The following is a 22,775-nucleotide window of genomic DNA, read 5'->3' on the forward strand; positions in this document are numbered from 1 at the left end:
GAAATGGACCACAATATTTCAGCAGAGGGCAGTAAATAATGAGTACAGTGCTTTGTGAGGACAGCTTGAATATCATTTATAGTTTATCTTTTCCATTTTGCGAACCATACGACTGTGGAGGTGCTCTTAAAATAGCGTTGAATTCAATGTTATTTTAGTGCATCTCCACAGTCGTATCTCCTGGCTACAGGCCTCCTCGCTATAGTAGGACAAACATGTCGGGTCTGGTGCAAATGGGACTAATCGCTCACAAGTAACACAGCCAGCGCTTCCTATTTACCATGCATTTATCTGCAATCAGTCATACGGTTTGGCCCATCAACTATCTGAATATTGCATTTAAAGACGCTGGTCCCTAGATGCTACACAGCGACAGTACGTTTCACGAGCTTCAGGTGAACAGTGTTAGAGTAGGCCAGGGGAAGAAGTGATTTTCAGAAATCCAATATCGGAGGACGTTTATGGACCCTTATGGCAACACATAAACGTTGTCCACGAGGAGCCACATCTCTGGGTATTTGTGTGACTGTAATGGGTCAGGAGATACACTCGCTTGAAATATGGCCTGATGGTTGCACAAGGGGAAAGGTCATGGGGTCAACAAAATCAATAGGCATCCTCTGTTTGGGGTCATGCATGTTCACAGCTAATCGTATGGCAATCCTAACATTACCTTTCGAGATATTTTGTTCACAGACAAATAGGGTCGAAAACACAAGTTCCTTTGCAGAGGTAAAGAGCGCACAATACATCAATATAGGATGCTACAGAATAATGTTTGCATGGGGGGCAATTACGTTTTATTGCTAGTTAAACCCACAATGGAAATCATAATCTTTGATTTGTTGTCCTCCTCTCACAGCTGTCCGGGTTCAATATCATGACACAAGACAATGACACAAGACAACGCTTTATTCAAATCCATTTTTTATTACTTACATGAATTATAATGTCTTTATTACTTTACCAATAGATTATTAAATATTATATGAAAAAATTAAATGGTTACACTTTTTGAATTGCATCATAAACTACCACAGATGAAAAGCTTGAAGAATAAGCAGGAGAGCATTTTTGTGGCTAATTATATATGGTTAATACAACAAAGGTCTGAAGGTAAATGCCTTATCATGCTAAATATTGGGTGCAGATTCATAATCGTTTACTTTAAATGCCAAGATGAGTTTTGAAATAATACAGCATTTTCTTTTAAAATGAATTTCACAGTGTGCATTTGGTATTGTATGCTATATGACCGCACTAAAGTATGACGAATGTCCAATAAACTATAAAACTGTCTATTGTCATTGCCAAAGAGTCAATGGACCTTGGAACGAATGGACTTCTGAGTACTATGGACAAAACACAAAATTCTCTTCACAGGAAATACACAAAAACAATACAGTATACTTAGATAACAAATAAAATATTGAGTTTATAAAAGTTTTTTTTTTTTAACATCTTTTACAAATGTAACCACCGAAGCCAAATATCTATGCTCGTGGACGTGAGCTCTATACGGGTGAAAGGTGTGTCCGTTTATATCCACCGCAAGCACAAGTCTGTAGCTCCCAATTCAAGAATGACCGCCCAGGATCTCATCCAAATTGATGTCTTTCATCCAGTCATCGTTCCCGGAGCCGGACTTCAGCAGGGAGTCTATGAAGTCGCAGTCCGTATTGATACCCGGGACCGTGTTGTCGCCCTCTTGCAGGAAGTCAAAGGTCAAGCGGTTGGCCCGGCTGCTCTGGTAGGCGCTAGAGTTGGGACTGGGAACCGTGAAGGTCCCCGCGGGCACCCTCTGCTCAGGAGAGCTTTGATTAAGGTTGCCCACCGATGGCAGAGGGGGCATCTGAGGCTGGCTGGGTCTGGGCACCGCGCCCCTGATGATTGGATGAAGTGGCAGCATTCCCATGTCTGGCGCCACCTGGTTGGGAGGCCCGATGTGCCTCTGCTGGTAGAGGTGGCTCGGCATGTCCAGCTGCGCTCCCTGAGACTGTAGCGCCGGGTTGGGGAGCCGCCGGACGCCTAGAGGCCCTAGACCCGCCGTCGCCTGCTGCTTGTTGCCCAAGGCCCAGCCTCCGCCCGTCATCAAGCCTCCCAGACCCTGCCCCGGCGCCGCTGCGGGATGCTGGCCAAGCGGCGCTCTCGGGTGCTGTGCGTTCACGCCATTGTTCACCCCGAAAGAACCACCCTGAACGCTAGGCCCCGGGAACCTGGGTTTACTCTGGCTTAGTCCAATTCTGTTTTGACTGTTGAGTTGCTGGAATTGGCCGATGCAGGAGCCCGGGTGACAGTCGTCCCCGATGCTGAACCTCCTGTCCCCCGGCGCGGGGGTCACCTTCACACCGGGCTCGTTGGGCAGATGACAGGACATGGACTGTAGATTATTCTCAGCACCGTTACCCAGCGACTGAGAGGAATTCATACCTGAACGCAAAACAGAACAGTCCGTTACAATCGGGAGATCGCGCCACTTGTGAATGAATGAATGAATGAATGAATGATTATTATTATTAATGAATGACTTTATTTAACAGATTGCCGAATGGGTACGCAATACACAGTACGGCTCAATACACACAATTGTTAAGGGGGATGCAGACCAGAGAAAGACGTTTGTCTTGTTTACATCAGGGTCCCCCATTTTCAATTCATAGTGACATTTATGACATAAATACACAACATACATGACATCATGACATTTATGGCATAGGGACATACATGATATACAGGTATATACTAGTACCTTTACATTTGTGACATATACGATATGCAAATATACAGTACTGTTACCCATAGATCCTAACAGAGACTATATACATATGATGGGGAGGAGACTGTACATTAGGAGGGGGTGGGGGGAGAAAAAATATACATACGGTGGGGAGAGAATATATACATACGGTGGGGAGGAGACTGTCTATTCTAGTGCCGTGACGGCGCTAAATGTTCCACGAGCCACTGACCTGTGAAGAGGTTCCCCTGCACCGCCACCATGGGTCTGGGCTGCTTGTAGTCAGGCGGCGGCCGCGTGAGATGGCGACTGAACTGGTCCTGCGCGCTGTCTTTGTCCTGAAACACAAAGTGAGAGTAGAGGATCAGCGTATTGATTACGACGACCATCGACTAAAACCAAAGCTTATATCAGTATAGGGAGGTGTGTAGTGGTGGTTACGTCATTGTTGTTGTTTCCGGCCGGTCCACCTCGCTTGAAATCGCAATGTATTTCCCCCATTGCCCATTTCTACCATTGACATTTGCATGGTGTACCTTTCTGCGTGCGTATTCAGCCACAATATATAGCTCAACGTGAAAATATTAGCAATTAATCATAAAATAATGACGTCAAATTTTATTTCAACCAAAAATGCTTAAACAATAATGTCAGTGATAGAAGGGAACTCATTTTGTGCAAAAATGGAAAGCTTGCCGATGTTGCCGAGGCAGAATTATTACAATAGCCGATAATCAATTTCCCCATTTTGACTCCACGACAGAAGATTGGAACACGTTTGCTCACCGCATCGTTGATGACGTGTTGTTGTTGTTGTTGTTGTTGTTGTCTTTGCATGGCCTGGGTCTTGGCCGGGCCTTTCTGCTGGCTGGGTGCCGGAGGCCGCTGCTGCAGGGGCAGTGGCGGTGGTTGAGGCAGGGTGGACATGCCGACTAAGCTGCCGTTGGTGGGCAGGCGTGGACCAGGAGGTACGCCCTGAGGAGAAACACGAGAATAAGAAGTCTTTATTTGTCACGCAGATGAACACACACACGCGAGATGGGTGACACACATGAACACACACACACATGCATTGGATCGCCGATGACACGCCTCTCTGCGCTTGACCCATCCTGTCGTCCTTTCCCCCTAGGGCAGCCGGGAGCAGACACGGGCTGCGTCCCGGGGACCAATCCTGTCCGTCTTCGTCAGGGACAAGGCACAGAGACAGCGTTAGTGATCTGTTCTGCACGTTTTTTCCATTGGGTTTATCTCTTTTTCTGGAAGGGAAACCCTTGCGAGCACGGGGGGGAGAACATGCAAATGAACGAACCCAGAACCTTATTGCTGTGATTGCAGTGTTAACCACTACACCACCGTGCCGCCGACACAAGGTGACTTTATCTTAGTGTCACACGCACGACTCCCAGCAGAGGCACCAATGGATCAGCATCAGTAAGTGCTGTGCAGGTATATGCAATAATGATAATAATACTGTCATAATAATAATAATATAATACTGTACCCAAACAACATAATGCAATAATATAAACGTGCCACTAGAGGGCAAATCTCTATTACAAATCAGTAGTTGGTGTCAAAAAATGCTGTTCGACTTGTGGTAAAGGCTACTCCCTTTGCAGCAGCAGACTTATAAAGAGGCTTTCGGGGGGGTAGGAGTCCCCCTCAGGGCAAAGCTATTCCCCTGACAACTGTGTCTAAAGAGAGCAGAAAGATTCCCTGAGACAGCAGGAAATGTGTGCCTGGTAGCCAGCGCCAGGAGAGCCTCCATTACTCATCACTGTGTTGTGTTGTGTTGTGTTGTGTTGTGTTGCATTGTGTTTGGTATGGGGAGTTTGGCCCCTAGATGCACATTGGTTCCTGTCCTGCAGACACTATAGAAACATGATTGCAGCTTCTTCTTCTTCGTTGAGACAGACTTGTTAAAATAGAATAGATTTGTTTTATTGTTCCTTCATGCATGCAGTAACCTATAACCTTTCACCACTGACACAAACACAGAGCTGCCAAATTGTAACAATTAAAGTACGTTTTGGATTTTATATAAGCAGGTCGCCGGATGTCAGAATGATCCAGGTGAGATCTGTCTTTGCGGTGGGCTACGAGGGCAAGTCTCTACCAAACACGAGTGCTTTGTCATCGGGAAGGGGGGCTGAACTTGCACCGCACATCCAAGTCAACATGCAGTGTGTGTACAATGTCAATCGCTGTGTTGACTCAAAACAGTTCCCAAGGCGGAGTGGATTAGGAAGCCCCGACAGCACATTTAAGCTCTGCAGAGCCATTAGTCCTACTACTGTGAGCACATGCTCTGCGGAGGACTCTCTCTCTCTCTCTCTCTCTCTCTCTGAAAGGATGGCTACCCCGAGGTCCCTCAGAGAAAACAGAGAGAGAGAGAGGAGTGGAGTGGAGAGAGAAAGAGAGAGAGAGAGAGGGTCCTCCATCATGGGAGGAATTCCGCTCTCTGACAGGCCACAGGGGGAAACAGCACGACCAAAGCCCACGTCCACTTTCAAAGGCCCGGACGAGGGAACGGAACTCATTTTTAATAACAAAGTACGTCATAATAATGTTTTTTTATTGACAAACCTACAGCAACAAATTGACAGCGTTCAACGACGTCGGATTGAAAGACGAAAGCAAATTGAATGTCTTCAGATGTCTTCACGTTAACAATCCGCTTCACATCGAGAGAGGCCGACACGCTATAACGCAGCGCAAACCCGCCGCCATGGGAACGAGGTTTCGCAGGCAGGCAGGCGGGGACCCAGGCATGTGCAGAGCGGTCGCTCTCGTTATCCCAGGAAGTAACGCGTACGTCCCCCCGCGCCACTTTGATCCGCTGTATCCAATAATCAGGACCGTGAGAAATTACGACCATCACAGCGAGTCGCCACCGCAAAGAGAGAGAGGGAGAGAGAGAGGGAGAGAGAGAGAGAGCGAGAGAGAAAGAGAGAGAGAGAGAGACAGATTATCTTCACGTTACACTGGAGTCGGCCTTGTTGTAAGAAAAAAAAAGAAAAACCTCATGTGAAGAGTGTTTTGTTAGTAATCCTCTCTTTGTCATCCTGACGTGTCATGAAGCTGGTTTCCATCCTTTCTCCCCTCCCGCCCCCCTCCCTCCCCATTCTTCACAGGCTCGTTGTAAATGAATACCACATGTTGGCCCCGGCCCTCTGTGAGTCGGAGAGCGGGCTGATCTGGGCTCCCCATCCTGCGGCGGCGCAGGCAGCTGACAGCCATCCAGGCCCCAGCAGCCTTTTTTTTCTCTCTCGTCGACTCTCTCACATGGCACTTCCTCCAGTCTGGACTCAGGACGCGGTCCCTAGGGGAGGGCCTTCGGCATCTGGACTTGGCCACAGCTCCCCTTTCCCAGAAAACAAGCGCTCCCTTCACAGCGCCGCCGGGAGCGCGGCCCTGGCAGTTTTCAACCCCCGTGGCCCCCGCTGCTATGTATCCTCACACAGACACATGGTGCCACTGCCAGATCTGCCCCCCCCCCCCCCCGACGCTAGGAAGCCTCCTGCGGCCATTTTCACGTTGCTTAACCTACGCTAACTTGTTTTGCCAAATTATTGATTTGTGTGCGTGTAATTTCTTCTGCAAACAGGGGTCCAATGTATACCAGCAGGGGAATACAATACAAGAACTCATGTAGGACCTACCTGTTAGTGTTAGTCCGGGAGCCCGATTAGAGAATCAAAACATGTCTCTGTTGCTATTTATGGTGGTGGGACCACCCGTTGGTTTACATTTGGATCACTGATTAGGCCTTTAACTAATCCAGGGCCAACCACGAGATTAGTCAGGTTAACTCGCCATGCGTTGCGTGCCAAGACCCGAGAAAACTCGGGTTTTAATCGTTATTTCTTTTATTAGCGATATCCATTCATTTTCATCCATCCAACCTGATGTTATCATTGGGAATGGGTCTGAGCTCGCAAAAGGGCAAATACCGCCACCTATCGTCTCCCGGATGGTATTGCACATCATTGGATTGGATTGACTGGGAATGTGCATCGAAATGCAGCATGCAGTATCGTGTTACCAGATTGACTGAGGACCCTCAGAGCAGCGTCGATTATGTGTTTCGGACTATAACGTTGGATCAATAAACGCGATCGATATTTGGAATGGCGATCAGGAATTGGATTAATCTTTTTGCAGAACATCTGATGTGAGGTAAGGAATTTATGTTACGAGTCTTGGGGTAATCAGATGTTCCTATCACCGCCATCGCAGCGTGTGTGTGTGTGTGTGTGTGTCGTTAGCGCTGACCAGGTCATGGATAATCGATTTTTCAGCCTGCTTCTCTAGCGTGCATAAGGACACAAATACTATCGATAATCTAGCGTTTATTTGAAAACGATTCATAAATCAGCCGAAAAATTACAACGTGTTTTGTGTATTCCACTAAAGCGCTATTATCGCGGATTTCTCTGGAATTACTAGAACTCTCCAAAACTATACTCGTATTCAAAACGGTATAAAAACAGAAATATACTGATGAAAAAACAATCTAAGCAACCTAATTATCATAATAACCAACTGAACAGATTAAACAACTGGGGCAAAACCTTTTTTCTCCCCCCCCCCCAGTATGAACGTACTACCAATACTAAATCCACCCCACCCTGTAAAAACAGCATTACCTTCAGACTAAAATAACTAACTGATTTGGTATGTTGGTATGTTATGTCCTGTACCACACCACCTAACTACATGAGAGAGCAATCATGACGTTTTCTAAGTCATACTGTTTAAGTAACTGTGAAACCTGACTATCTGACCACCTGACCTTCTCCAAGGTAGGGGATAATAATCATCTTATCTTATCTTATCTTATCAGAGGTCGGTCCCAGAGGAATCAACTTCAGACTTGACAAGCTAGCACTAGCAACTGATTATTACAACTGTGACAAGTCGTAAACATTTTTAAATAAAGGAGCCACGGTTGTGACATTTCTGTTCCTGTTTTTGTCTCTCTCTCTCCCTGTGTTCTCTCGCCGGTCCAACAATCGTCCCCAGTGTCCCCACGTGTGCTTGTGTGTGTCATCTGCCCCAGTTGTCCCTCGTTATCTCCTGGTGGGAATTTCGCGATCGATTGCGCAATATCTTTCAGATTGGTCAACGACAAGTATTCTATTTGAATTAATTCCCATCATTGTCCGTTGAAACTCATGTATTCAGAATTAAGTTACACCTTTTTACCAAAAGAGGGCGATGCTACACAGGTTCGCTCTCTGGCATCTGTTGCTATACCTATGCATTAGAAACATGTATTAATTCTAGAGCTGGGCCGTTAACGGCGCTAACGGGCTGCGTTAACGCGGGACTATTATCGCGCGATAATACAATTGACGCCGTTAATCTATTCTCAAACTTGGGTCTCCTCTCCTCTCTCTGTCTGCACGAGAAGCGAGCCGCAGCGACTCAGCGAGCCACACACACACTCACACATACACATACGGGTACTTAATAAGGGAGGTGCCTGTCCGTGGCTCCGTGTTGAAGCGCGGAGGACATAGACCGAGCTCTGCGCTCATCATGGCGGAGAACAAAACGAAAGTCTGGGTACACTTTACGAAAGTCGATGCCGACAACGCACATTGCCACAAGTGCAATAAAACATTTGCAAGTATGGGTGGCAATACAAGCAATTTGTCAAAACATCTGTTGTCAAAACATAACATTAGTCTGCAGAAATGCGCCGTTTTCGACTGCTTTGCTCGCAGTGTTCCATCTCCATGCACGTCCACTGCAGGTAAGCCAAGATAATACGGAGTTAGCTAGGCTAATAACGAATTATTATGAATAGGCTAATAAATAAAATATAATTGCTTAGCTACAAATATATTTGAAAGATGACAACTTTTTATAGATCGTCATTCGTCAGGCTGAGGCTGCAGCCGCCATGTCCCAGCCCACGCCTCCTCCCTCTCCCTCCACCACCGGTCCCAGCCAAGTCCCTTCACCCTAGCAGCTAGGAAGGATGACAGAGGGGGGACGAGTGTCACAGGGCTGTGACCCAGTTTGTTGTCAAAGGCCTGCACCCTTTCTCTACAGTGGAGTCCAAGGGCTTTCGGTAACAACTAATCATTCAGTGTATATAGTTTTTTTTATCTTACATTTGTTGTTTATTATAAAAAGTCTATAATTCAGACACATTTAAAACATTGTTGCTGCTGTTGCTGAAGAAATAATATTTATTTATTATATTTATTTATAATTTATTTATAAAGTTATATAAAAGAACATTGCTGCTGCTGTTGCTGAAGAAATAATATTTATTTATAAAGTTATAAATAATAAAGCAATGTCGATAAAGTACCGAACCGTTAAGCAGTATCGATAAGAGTAGTAGTATCGATAAAATCCTAACGATACCCATCCCTAGGTAGAACACACATATTTTGAATGCCTTCGGCAGACTTCAAATGAGCCATTTTAATCCAGATTAATCTAGATTAACTCCAGGATTGCAGATAGATTAATCTAGATTAAAAATATATATATATGCCCACCTCTAATTAATTCACATTGAAATAAGCCCCACCCCCTTTCATGTGAGGTGTGAATGACCTTACAGTTTTAAAGGTTTATTCCACCCAAATAGTTTTAAAGGTTTATTCCACCCAAGTAGTTTTAAAGGCTTATTACACCCAATAGTGTGTAACATAGTAGTACTCATTGTGTATAGTACATAGCAGTACTCATTGTGTATAGTACATAGCAGTACACAGTTGTAATAGTCTCATAGGAATAATGTGGGGAGATCTGCTTTCATTGGTCTACATTTGCCCCGCCCCCTACACTTAAGCCCTGCCTAATGTGTAGGCTACTAGAAAATAAATGCCGTCTGGTGGAGATTTTCTCTCTACTGAGCACACCTTTCTAGTTGCTTGTTATTTCCCCCTCATGTTTTTAAGTCAGTCTCCCCAGTGTGTCATTGTGGGATTGTCTCCCCGTGTGTGTCAACCGTTCCTGCCCTGCCCCGGCTCGTTTCGTGTTCCTAGCGTTGGCTGTTCCTCCTGTTTTCAGTTTATTTTAGGTTAGTCAGCTTGGCTGTCAACCTGCTTCTCCTGGGTTCTTGTTTTTGTATCCTGCCCCTGCTTGATTTCATTAAACACCCTGTGTTTTTTTTCTTCTTTTCTTTCTTCCTTCGTCATCTGCCTCCGGTCTCCTCCCTGCACTTGGGTCCAAACAAAGAGAACGTTACATCGCTCCTCCGTCTCCTGCGCGTGTCTTTTAAAAGCGTCTATAAGAGCCTCTCCCGGTGGGAGGAAGTCCAGCGCTGCTCACTGCCGGTGTTCCAGAGGGGATCAGGGCACTGCTTCGGGACCTCTTTCTCTCTTTTTTTTTTTCATGGCATTACTAATTCAATTCACTGTGGGAAGAGACACAACTCTTTTTCTCTCCTCCGTGAGCCCTCCTCTCTCCCGCTACATTAGCGGGGCATTTAACCCTGTCCCTGCTGACTCCACATTCACATTCGATCACCATCACCCCCCCCCCCTCCGCCTCTCTCTCTCTCTCTTCAACACTTACTTTAAGACACAGGCTGACTGCTGTTTCGACATCCCCCAGAAATCCATGACCTATCATATCCTTAACGATCACCATCCTATGTTTAATACTTTTTCTTCCATTTGTTCTCTCTGAAAATCTAGAAGCGAAAGTGCATCCTTATCGCCATGCGTGCGTGCGTGCGACCGTGCGTGTTTCGTTTGACGGAGGGGAAAAAAACAACTGTAAAAGTATGGTACCCTTAGTGAACGCTGTCCAAGACAAGACTCCTGGTGTAATCCTCTGATGAAAGAGACAAAATGCACAATAAATACACACTGAAAACATGCGGTTCCGAAGGCCGAGGCTGATTAGCACAGAACGTGCTTCGTCTGGAGAAGCGATTTTGCACAAGGCAAGCACAGAAAAGAGACCCTTGAGGAAGAAGAAAAAACAACCTTTTCACAAGGAACCACTTCCTTCTTTGTTTTCCTTTTGAAAGAGATGACTAGAAAGATTAATTACAATGTGATGATAACCTCGTCCTTTTGACCGCTATTCACCTTCTGATTTATCTGACTGATGCTGAATTGTTCTGATATAGGATAGTGTGGGTTAGGCTCACAGACTTAATGTTATTGTTAATCATCAGAAATCCTTATAGGGAAAAAATTTGCTGTTTGATTTCGCCATCATCCAGTTAGCTAAAGCACAATCGGAGATCCTCGGTCATTCCAAGGTTTTAGTCACTAGGCCATAACAATGGACCTGTCTCAAACTCCACCCTCTTTTCTTGATCCTCCAATCACAGCTGTTGCTTTCCATCACCAGGCTTTTTCGGGAATCTGGCAGTACAGAGATTTTCCGTGCGGTCCCTATGAGCTATCAGAATTATTATTATTGTATTTGATCATCTTAATATTTAGTTGGCGTAATAACCTCGGAAAGAAAATTAAAGCCCCAATCAGAGATCCGAACATAAACAAATGAGCAGCCCCGCTGCCAAAAATAAGAAATAGGAACAGAGACACGTTTTCATTCTCTAGTTGACTCACTCAGCTCTTGATACAACGACTAACACTAGACAACGAGTGAACAGGCGGTTTGAATTGTTTTCACTGTATTTTATGGCTGCTAAATTGTTTGTTTACATTGGTAATGTTTGTAAACATAGGAGTAAAACAGGGCCCTGTTCCTCGTACCTGGCTAACTGAGTTAGCCGGATAATCTTCAGGATAACTTGACATAAGCTAGACCTGTCGATTCCCCGAAGCGCGACTGTCTAAATCACTATGGCAACAGATCAGAATGTTTGAACCTGCTCGACCAGCGCAGGTTTTAGTTCAGTTAGCTGGATCAACTGGCCACGCCCTCGCAAAGAAATGCCAGCTCTCCTCACAGATCCCATTATACCATTCTGAATTATGTTTTTGTGCTTTGTTTTTCTAGAGGGGGCTTTTGAAATGTAAAATAATATACCTAAAATGCTGATAATAAATCATATTCAGCCTATGGATTTACTTTGTCCTAAATAATGCACGTCAGTTATACGGATACGGCGCTCGCGAGTCGCGACACACACTATGTGGTTATTTTAATAACGGAGCATTGCAAATGTGAATCCCGCTGGGATATTTTTAATTAATGAAACCTATGGGGCATTTTTGCTCTGATTCGTTTCATATTCTCCGCTGTGGATGTATTTGCTTAACGGAGCGCCCGGATCGTGTTTCATTCAAGCATATTTTGAAGCGTCTTTATGCGTGGATTGTGGATGTGAATTACGACAAATCTGAATATGTGGATTGTTGAATTGTATCACTGTCACTCACACGTTATTGTGATATTGTAACTGGGATTAAAATGTCTGAGGAGATGCGCTGTTTGACGGATTTGATGATGTGGACGTGACTTGAGAAAATGAATGAGCAATTGCAAGCCTTTGACGTTTTGATGAATGAATTTGAGAAAATGCATTTATCTGTTCAAGCACTGTTATCTGATGATGGACAAGAAGGTGATGAACATGACTGGTGTCACTGGTACAAACCAAAGGTTAATCAATTCAATGCATGTATGGATGATGTCCGAAACAGATTAAAACCTGATTAATAGTGAAACTGTATAGCCTCCAAGCCTCTCTGACACGTTATTTCGGGGGTCGCTCCTTGAAAACTTTGGGAACCATGTATTTATATAGTACATGATATCTAAGCACATACAGTACAGATATCCTCATAAGTATCTATTAATTCGTATCAATTAGATACTATTTGGGCTTGTTTTTATCTACTTATTCTGAAAGAGTTGAACTAATTATTTTCGCTAGCAAGATCTCATTCGATTATTCATTCCATTAAGCCTACTGCCAGCAGGCACATTTAAAGAAATAAAATTAGCCTATAGATTATGCATTTAACTTGTCGGCGAGGCTATTGGGCCGTACTGTATTGTACCCATTCTGCAATCTGTTAATAAAGTTTTCAATTAATAAATCAATCAATGCCGTTAGAAAATCAGGATTTCTGCGATCGACACCTGCTGTCTTTTCAGGTGAGGCGGCCGCTTGCAATTATCCTGAGTATCAAGTCTGGTTTGAATTAACAAGACTGAATCAGCGTTCGAGGAACAGGGAAAGGTTAAAGGGTTAATTGAATCTGGCTAATGGGACTTTTGATCGACTTAGTTGAACCAGGTACGGGGAATAGGGCGCTGATCTACATTCCAATTTGCAATGGGTTAAGGTATGTGGACTCCACCTTCTCCGAGCTGCGTAGGCGCTTCACCTCCGCGCCCATCCTCATCCAGCCGGACATGTCCCGCCAGCTGATCCTGGACCCTGCCCTCATCTGGGACTTCCATCGGGCCAATCCGGACAAGCCTGTAGGGTCGCCAGGAGGCGCCCGTAGAGGGGGGGGTCCTGTCACAATCACGGCGAGAGCCTCCATCTCTCCGCCTGTTTCCACGCCCCCATATATGGGCAGCTTCCTCTCTCCCTGTGTTCTGCTATTGGGCTCCGCCACCGCTGCCCTAACACCCGTGGTGAATATTGTATAATTTCAGAGTGATCCGAGCCAATTCCTGAAAATCTGAGTTATAGGGCGCTACGTGAATTCTGCTAAAAACATTGGCGTTTCATCCCTGACACGCTACTATTTCCAAATCAAATGTATATAATAGGTATTATGTTTCATCATGAATGCATGAAAGGGTGGGGGGGTCGTTTCTGATGCTTTGATTGCCAGTAACGGCATTAGTTTTGAACACCACACACGCTGATCAGCCGGATCGATATGAAATCATTGCAGGATCAAGGTGGAATTGTCGTCAGATAGTCCTTACCTTTGATCGGGGCTATTCCAAAAAGAATATTCCAATTGTTTGATCGCGATTTCCAGTATTGATATCCATCTGGTCCACGACATAATCCGGCACAACACATGCATCGAGTGTCCTGGACACGTTTCAATGTGATCGAGTGAACCTCTAGGCTTCCCTGGACTAAAATTGTCCGCCCGGAGGGGTTTAAATGTAACACATGGTCTGGAACAGGGTTTACTGCACTCTTGATACTGCCACCTAGCAGGATCTGGCCGGTACTGCACCCTCGGGGTCCCAGTATGCCTTTTAATGGCAACATATAGGTCTGTGACATTGAATAGAATATTAAAATCGAAAAAAAGGAAAAACGATTCTAAAACGTATATATACTGAACGGTTGGCGAGCAAACACGTATCTATACGTGGATGGCGCAGAAAGTGTTAAGTGACCAAACTAAAGACAAAGGTGATCAGAGTCGATATACTGCTTACTTGAAAAACATACCTTTATATGCTTGCTTTTATCATTATTCTTGTCACTGTTCTCAGGCAGACCTATAACACAGCCATCTCCTGGGTTCTGAGTTGTAGAAGAGACTACAGCAAGAGGTAGAACTTGCTTTACGCTACATAGCATTACTACACTGTTATGCTGTTACCATATTTGGGAATAATAGGCTATAGTGTAGTGTGCGAGTTCAACCTCCTGCTTTAGCTACAAAATAAACTAGAAGAGTGCGCTCAGTAGAGCGCTAATCTCCATCTGCCGGTAGCCTACGCCTGCCGGTAGCCTACGCCTGCCGTTAGCCTACGCCTGCCGTTAGCCTACGCCTGCCGGTAGCCTACGCCTGCCGTTAGCCTACGCCTGCCGGTAGCTTACGCCTGCCGGTAGCTTACGCCTGCCGGTAGCTTATGCCTGCCATAGCCTACGCCTGCCGCTAAAGATGCCTGCGGCTGCGTGCCGTCAGAAATGCAAGCTGAGGCCACAATGAGATGTAGAATGGTCTTGATCAGGCATTCCAATGTCTCAATAAGTTCCCCGATTACTCTTTGCATGCCCTCGTCCTCGTGTTGAACAGGAATGTGCAACAGACTTCACAATGCACAATGCAATGATACCGCACACTCGTATTTCCAAACAGGGCTTTGGAGATTGTTTGGAGTGCAAATCACTCCCCCACGCGACCGAGTGGGGTTTCAACCTCTCTGTCGTCACTGCCATGCGGTTGTTGAATTATTGTCTCTTTTCATTGCGAGGGATAGGATTGCATTTGATTCTCAATCCGCTATGAAATGAAAGTGGCGTTGAGTGACCGCGTAACAACCCAAGTCTTGTCCAATCTTAGTCTTATCCAACCGTAGTCTTATCCAACCTTGTTCCTCTCCTAAGTTTAAAGGGTAGACGCTGTGTTATTTTTCTTGTTTGTTTGTTTTTTCTACTCTACTGGGCAGGTGTCAATATCAATTATATAACAATCCCATACAAAGTTGGTGAATTATTGGCTCTTTTCATCTCAAGGAAGAGGATTGCATTTGATTTAAATCCACTATGAAATGAAAGTGACTGAGTGTGTCTATGCAACAAAGCTGCATTTTGGAAATACTTTACTTATAATCACAACACTGCTTAGCTTACACAATGTTGTTGTTTTCGTGCATAGATCACTTTTGTCAACTTCGAATATGGGTTTCACGCATAGAACTAGGTTTCATGTGAGCATTTCCTTGTTGATAAGATGACAGTGGCCTTATAGGCAATAGCGAACATTAAATACTTAACCTGCAAATAGGCCATACGCATAAACTATTATGACCTGCAATCATAAGACTGTTCTGACAGCATAATACTGATATAACGACGGTAAAACATTCACTAGGGATTTCTTTTTAATACATAGGTATATCAATGAAAATAAGTTCACCATGGCATGCCCAGAGAGCTGTGTAGCATCGCCCTCTTGTGTTCAAAATGTGTAACTTCATATTGAAGATAATATTTTAATGGATAATGATGAAAATGTATTAAAATTAAATACTTATTGACCGATTAGAAAACTATTTGAGGATTCACGTCCTTGGCCTGCAGTCAGCCTATCTGCAACGTTTAATCCAAATCGGCCCTGTTGTTTGCTAGATTAGCGGTGGACACACAGACACACACACAGACACACACACGCACAGACAGAGACACATACAGACGCACCCAATCGCATCATCTCGGTGATAATAAGCTCACTTAAGAGGTAATTTCTTTATCTCTCTTCATTTCTCATATTTTCTGTTTACAGGTAAATAAAATCCCCACTGAGGTGTGATAATGTCCCTTATACAATGGCATGCAAATTTCTTGATTCTAAAACAGTCAAGTTACCAGTTGTTATTTTGTATAATACACTCCACATGACCCCAGATCCCTCCCACAACCGAATAATATTTTTGTTTGAAAAAAAAAAATTGCCGTCAATCTTTTTTGTTGTTGTCAGATTTGATTGATTGATTGATTGACAATTGTATTAACAGATTGCAGAATGGGTAATATAATACAGTACGGCTCAATACACACAATTGTTAAGGGGATGCAGACCAGAGAAAGACTTTCGTCTTGTTTACATCAGGGTCCCCCATTTTCAATTCATCATAACATATATGACATACAGATAGACAGTACTGCTACATCTATACATTTATGACATACCAGATTTACAAATACAGTACTGTTTGTGATACAAAAAGAGTCTAAAAAAGAGAGTATATACATTTGACGAAGAAACTGTACATTGGAGGAGGTTGGGTAGGTGGGGTGGGGGGGGTGGGGTGGGTGGGAAACTGTACATAGGAGGTGGTTTGGTGGGGGGGGGGTAACTGTACATTGGATTATCGACGAAACCTTACTTGGTCCCAAGAAAAGGGTCTCGTCTATTATTGGGTTAGGACATTTACTGTACATTGGAGGGGGTTGGGTTAGGACATTTACAGGGGCCAGTTTCGAATTGCAGTCTCCCGTAGGTGCTCTCTTTTTGTTTTGAAAGTGGGTAGTGATTCACATTCGTTTACAGCTGTGGGTAGGGCGTTTAGTCCCTTGTTTGAGCCGAATCTGGGTTTAACATGGTTTGTGGAGCTCCCTCTGGTGTCTACTAGTGGATCTACTATTGGATCTACTTTCTCTGTGGATGGTTTTGTGAATAAATCTCCATTATGCTTCAATTACTGTGTGTTTATTGTATAGCAATAAGGTTGGGTGAATTCGGTCATTGTATAAACGCATTACATCACTTGAAGTCGTGTGTTATACAAATTAGATCACGCCTATGGGGGTCTAACGACCCTCGGCTGTGCCTTGGGCCTAACAACCACCCATAGGCGTGATCTAATTTGTATAACACACTCCGTCACGTGATGTAATGCTTAATTGTTTCAATATCATTCAAGCTCTTTAAAAATTAAGAAAATGATGTGGAATTATGGTGAAACAATGTAATAATCTATGAAGAAACAAGACTGGGCAAGCCTAGTTAAGCCAGACCCGGATACATGCCAGCACGGATATTATGTTAATTATGATTACATGTAAGTAACTGTGTCGCACCCAGATTTTCATTCGTGGCGGATCCTGCGGAACAGGATAATCACTATAATAACCTGTCACTATAATAGTGTTTTCGATATTAGTTGTCTGAGACCATGTAAGATTCAATGTTATCTGGTCAGTCATTATTTCTTTGTAGGCCTATATTCCCATAAAAGTTACTCATAAATCGCTTGTTTAAGTACTAGGCGTGGAAGGGTAAAATGTGGTGTATATATAAATCAGATGAAGAAAAAGAAAAAACCTTCTTGAGAAACGCCAATGAGGTCAGGCAGGCGGTGACAGCTGAACACAGCGTGTGTGAACTACTAGTGTGGACTGTGTGACGTATAGGCAACTGGTGAAAAGAAAATCGGTGAAATTTGCGGAGCTTTTTCAAACCAGTGGGACCCCGCCTTGAAAATCAATGTGATGGCTTTTATTGTCGCTCGCCCCCCCTCTGAAGTAGCGCCGTGGAGTGTAGTAGTTACTCATCAATACGACACAGGTGCATTGATTATTCACATCACTTGACACCGCTTCTGTTTTGCAAAATGTACTGATTAGAGGCAAGTCGATGTGAGATACAAGTGCTTGGGACTTCTGTTTTGAAGAGCAGGAGCACTATCACATGCCAGAAATAATCAACGCACCTGTGTCATACGGAGCTGTAGTCCTAGTACTAGTTGTACTTAATATGCGGCCCGAGATTGATATATTCACAGCCTCACACGTAACAGATTGTATCTACGTCGCACGGCACCTTCAATCTCTGGACCGACTAAAGATTTCCCCTACGGATTAATTCCAGACTATTTGGCCAGGGACTGTGTCATATTGTAGGTGTAAGGCTGCGGCTACATTGATCTGTCACTGAGCGGACAGTGATTTGACGTGACCTGACGTAAGCGTGCCTTTGCCGGAAACGACAGCTTTGCGGACGGTGACGTATCCATTTAGTTTCAAAAGTTCACCCTCTCCGAACCGTTCCGTCCGTCCAAACGGACACAAATCTGGTGGGCAGACGGACACAGAGTCAAACCCTGTCCGACAACCGGATACTCCTCACTGAAAATTAATTAAAAACAGATGCAACGGACAGACGTAGCCTGAAATATACAATTTCAATCAGTGATCCAAATGTAAACAAAAGAGTAGCCCCACCACCAATAATAATAAATAAGAACGAAGATTGTTTTCCTTCACCAGGTGATCGGCTGAGCTCATCATACTTGATAGTTATCTCAAGACACTGTCAATCAACTGTTCCAGAAACAGATTGGAGTGTATAGGAGGAACAGGTAAGCGATGCCATTGGCCATTTGTTGGAAGAAATACAAGAAAGAAGAAATGACTTATCAAGATGAAAATTGTTTGCAGTGTTCATGCTGTGCTTATACTTCTCATTTTCACTTCCAATCAAAACAGTATCTTCTTCTTTTCTAACAGAGTTGGAGAAAGATTTCATGACGGTAATCCATCTCCATTGTCGCTCCAACATTTGTAAGGACAATTTTGTCAGACATCTTCTGTATATGTATCTGGTGAAAGCATCAGTTAAGATAATAGAAATTAATGTTACTGTCTGAGACTGCAAAACTGAGACAGTATTTTCTTTCTTTTGCTGTTGTTACTGTTACTGTTATCTGTGTGTCTCTGCTATTGTGATTCCCCCTGATTATGTCTTTTTTCATTTATATTTTGTAGTACACATTAACTCAATCAGTGCCAGACCCGAGGATAGTCGGGTTAACTCGCCAACCGTTCAGCACCAGACCAGAGTATAGTCGGGTTTTCATCATTATTTCTTTTATTCAATATTTGTATTAATTTCTCTCACACGGACCTCTGGGGTTACCATAGGGAATCACTCTGAGATCGCTAGAGTGCAATACCGGCCGCATCCTGGTAGGTGGCAGTATCGCCCACCCGAAACCTTTTATTCACACCCGGTGTTACATTTAATTCACTCCGGGCGCAGTTTTTTTTGGTCAGGTGAGTCTAGCGGTTCACTCGATGACATTGAAACACGTTCAATGCCCCCGATGCATGTGTTGTGGTGGATTATGTTGGCGACACGATGGACACCAATACTGGAAATCGCAATCAGACAATTGTAATATTCTTTTCGGGGTACCTCCTAGTGAATGTAAGGACTATATGATATCAACCCTGCTTTGATCCAACCATGATTTCACATCGATTGCAACAACTATGTGTAACATAACGTTGGTGACGATCAAAGCATAAAAAAACGACCCCCCCCCCCCCCCTTTCATGCATTCATGATGAAACATAATACCTATTATATACATTTGATTTGGAAATAGTAGCGTGTCCAGGCGAGCAACGCCAATACTTTTAGTCAAATTCACGTATTGCTCCATAGCGCCGTTTTCTGGAATTAGCCAGGATCACTCTGAAACTATACTTATATTCACCACGGTATAACACGCAAACGTATATATATATTAATTAATAAATAAATAAATAAATAAATAATTTTTCACATAGTGAACGATGGATAGTTGATGTCAAATGAGCCATAGTATTGTCTCCATAGCTATAATATAGATATATAGCCCTGTAAACACCGCCACGCATCCCTATCTCTTAGAGCGGTGGCGCAGTAGGAACAAAGATGGGCTAGGCCCGCGGCGCTGAAAGAGTTAAGTGTCCTCGGTAGAACACTGTTATACAAGGATTCAGATAAAACGGTTATAGGTGTGCAGTGTTATAGAGTGTGCAGATACTCAACTGGGGAAGGCAGTAAATTAATTCTGCTTGCTTGATGAGTATTCAACATCTTACTGAGTACAATTCCATGGCTGTAGCCCCCCCATATCTCCCTCCCTCCCTCCAATCATCCAGGCACTTCCCTTGATCTGGGGAGGTTTTCTCCGCATTATGTTTCCACACAAAGAAGGCTGGAGATACAGTTTGTACAAAAATGAAAGGGGGGAGGGGGTCCGAATCTCCCCCCCAATCATAACAAATCAGTGATTCAACCTCCGGCACCAAGCTAAGCAGATTACTGTCATTTTCCCCTACTTGTCCCTTGTAGCTAACAACCTCCAATTAGCAAACCCCGCTGTGCAAATCTCTGCCCTGACAGAGAGCCACCGTGACAAGCAGGGACATTAAAGTCCTGCATGTTAATCCACCACGCTCTGGCGATCTGTGTCATCGTCAAAACACTTTGAGGGGAAAATACATATTCAGGGGGAGCCACCATAGCGGAGACACGCAGACAACGGTAATAATAATAACAACGGCAAGCCCCACCCCCTAAAAAAAACAAATATAAAAAAAAAACAGCATGGCAGTGTTGTTTTCTCCTCTTTTCTTTGCAGTTTCAGACGGTAAGTAGACTGCCAAGAGCAAAGTGAGAAAACTGAGTGATGAGCGTGTCAAGCGGGCGTTCTCACTGTATCCTATAACTACATCATCAGCAGAAAGAGGAGACGCCTGTGCTATATTATTTCACAGTGCCAAAAGGCTCCAATTAAATCTGGCAACAAAATATACGATCCCGTCATTCAGCGTGTCCTGGAAATTCAAAGAACGAGTAAAAGATTATTTTGGTACCTTTAGTCTCAAACTGAAAGTGTGTCAAAGCTGTCCACTGCATTTGTGCCAATGTAATGATCACGAGCAGAGACGGCCGCTTTTTAGTCATTGCTGTGAAGCTGGCATCATTAACCTTCTGTAGTGTGGTAGTGAAAAGGTTAACCTTCTGTAGTGTGGTAGTGAAAGGGTTAACCTTATGTGGTGTGGTAGTGAAAGGGTTAACCGTCTGTAGTGTGGTAGTGAAAAAGTAAACAAATATATACCTCGCCATGCCACTGTGGTTAACCGTCTGTAGTGTGGTGGTGAAAGGGTTAACCATTCCTAGTGTGGTAGTGAAAGGGTTAAAAAAAGATACCTCGCCATGCCACTGTGTCGGCTATAGCAGAGAATAAAGGATTAGGCTACACGTCGACTCGACACGAGATGTGGACCGGAACGTACCTGTCGTTGTTGAGCCAGTTTGAAGTGGAGACCGGCTCCATGCTGAGGAACAGGCTTGGACTGCAGACACGGGGACCCTGGCGCGGGCATCTGTGGATTCTGGTAGTGGAGAGCGGGATGAGGTTGATTCTGGGCTGCCGTGGACGACTGTTGCTGGGCCGAGGTCTTGTTCAGTGAGCTCGTCATCGGGGGCTGGCTGACAGAGTGGGGCGCTTTGGGGCTGAAGTGCAGCGTGGGCTTGGTGCTGAGGACCTTCATGTCGAGGTGACTGGAGCCGTTGTGCCCGTTCGACTTGAAGAGGCAGTTGTTGATCCCCTTGCTCTGGGAAGCGATCCTCTGCTGGCTCAGCGGGCCTGAGACCTTGTCCTGCGGGAAGGAGCCGGCGGACGGGTGGGCGTTCATGGCTGGAGTCCAGCTGGTCAGGCCTCCGGGCGAAGCCTGCTGCTGCTGCTGATGCTGGTGGTGGTGGTGGTGGTGATGGTGGTGGTGGAGAGAGTTGGGCTGCTGCTGGTTGGCTGCCATCTGCTTCAGCTGCTCCGCGTGGGAGACCTCCGGCCAGCAGGGAAGGCCTCTGGGATGGCTGTTAGCTTTCTGCGCCGAGGTGGTAGGGGAGGTGGACATGGAGGCGTTGCTCATGGTGAAAGCGGGACCCGCGGAGGCCGGCCGTAGCTGCGTGGAGCCACAGTGGCTGAAGTCTGGCGAGTACTCTGTCTTTATGGGCTTATCCAGCGGGGGACAGATGCCGGCAGCCGCGCCCGCCGAACTCGGCCGACCCAGGTCCAAACTGAACGCGTCCTCCTGCTTCAGCATCTTCTCAAACTCCAGGTCGTTTAGGGAGGGCACTGTCTTTGTCAACTCGTCAAACAGGTCCTGGAGTTCGGGGTCGATCTGACCACCCTCGTCTTTAAAGTCGAACATCATGTCTGCGGACGACTGGCCACAAGACGGGACCTCGACGGGCTCTTTCTTCATCTCCTTCAGGGTCATGTTGAAGAGGTCTGAGCCCACACCATGGGGCATCATGTAACCTTTCCTCTGGAGACTGTTAGCCATGGCTGAGGACCTCTGCAGAGACTGAGACTGGGCCAGGGTGAGAGCACAGGGCCCATGACCCAGACCCCCGCTGTCCATTCGGACACGCTTGAAGTCGGGCCCGGGCAGGCCACAGGAAAGGCCATTCTGTTTGGAGGCGTGTCCTGGTGCATGTCCCTCGATCTTCCGCCTCAACGACCCTTGAAGCTGTGGAGACACAATACATTTGTTGAGAAATGTGCAGTAACAACAACAAGACACTTATGATAAGTGTTTTGACTGGACAACCTATCATCTACTTACTTCAGTATTTGAGTTTTTTTTTGTTTTTTCAAGACTTTGTTACTGGTTCTGGCTTATAAATTATGTATTTCTGGTTGAAGACCAAAGCTGGTCCAATTCAACAGTGGCCTTAAGAAAAATGTTTAAGATAACAAGACCCTCTATGTATAATTATTGCACATTCAAAAGCAGCAGCCTTTGAAGTTGTGTGAGCCAATTAAAATTATGGTGATAATTCGGAGTATCGGTGCAATAAGTTGTACATCCAGCTCAAAGTATCAGCATGTAAATTAATCCAATTTCACAGTTAGCTCCAAGGCT

At 44.9% G+C, this 22,775-nt stretch overlaps 1 protein-coding gene across 1 annotated transcript in view; it reads right to left on the reverse strand.

The window, feature by feature from the left end:
- Window positions 1-920: 920 nt before the first annotated feature.
- maml2 (mastermind like transcriptional coactivator 2) overlaps window positions 921-22,775 on the reverse strand; it is a 68,385-nt gene continuing 46,530 nt past the window's right edge. Inside the window, exons 2-5 of the mRNA XM_084312547.1 lie at window positions 21,141-22,379; window positions 3,524-3,712; window positions 2,970-3,075; window positions 921-2,430 (exon numbers count right to left, since the gene is read on the reverse strand). Coding sequence (XP_084168673.1) covers window positions 1,577-2,430; window positions 2,970-3,075; window positions 3,524-3,712; window positions 21,141-22,379 — 2,388 coding nt within the window. The 3' untranslated portion in view covers window positions 921-1,576. The remainder of the gene's footprint in view (window positions 2,431-2,969; window positions 3,076-3,523; window positions 3,713-21,140; window positions 22,380-22,775) is intronic.

This window comes from Notolepis coatsorum, assembly GCF_963971535.1.
Source record: "Notolepis coatsorum genome assembly, chromosome: 1".
Taxonomy (NCBI): Eukaryota; Metazoa; Chordata; class Actinopteri; order Aulopiformes; family Paralepididae; genus Notolepis; species Notolepis coatsorum.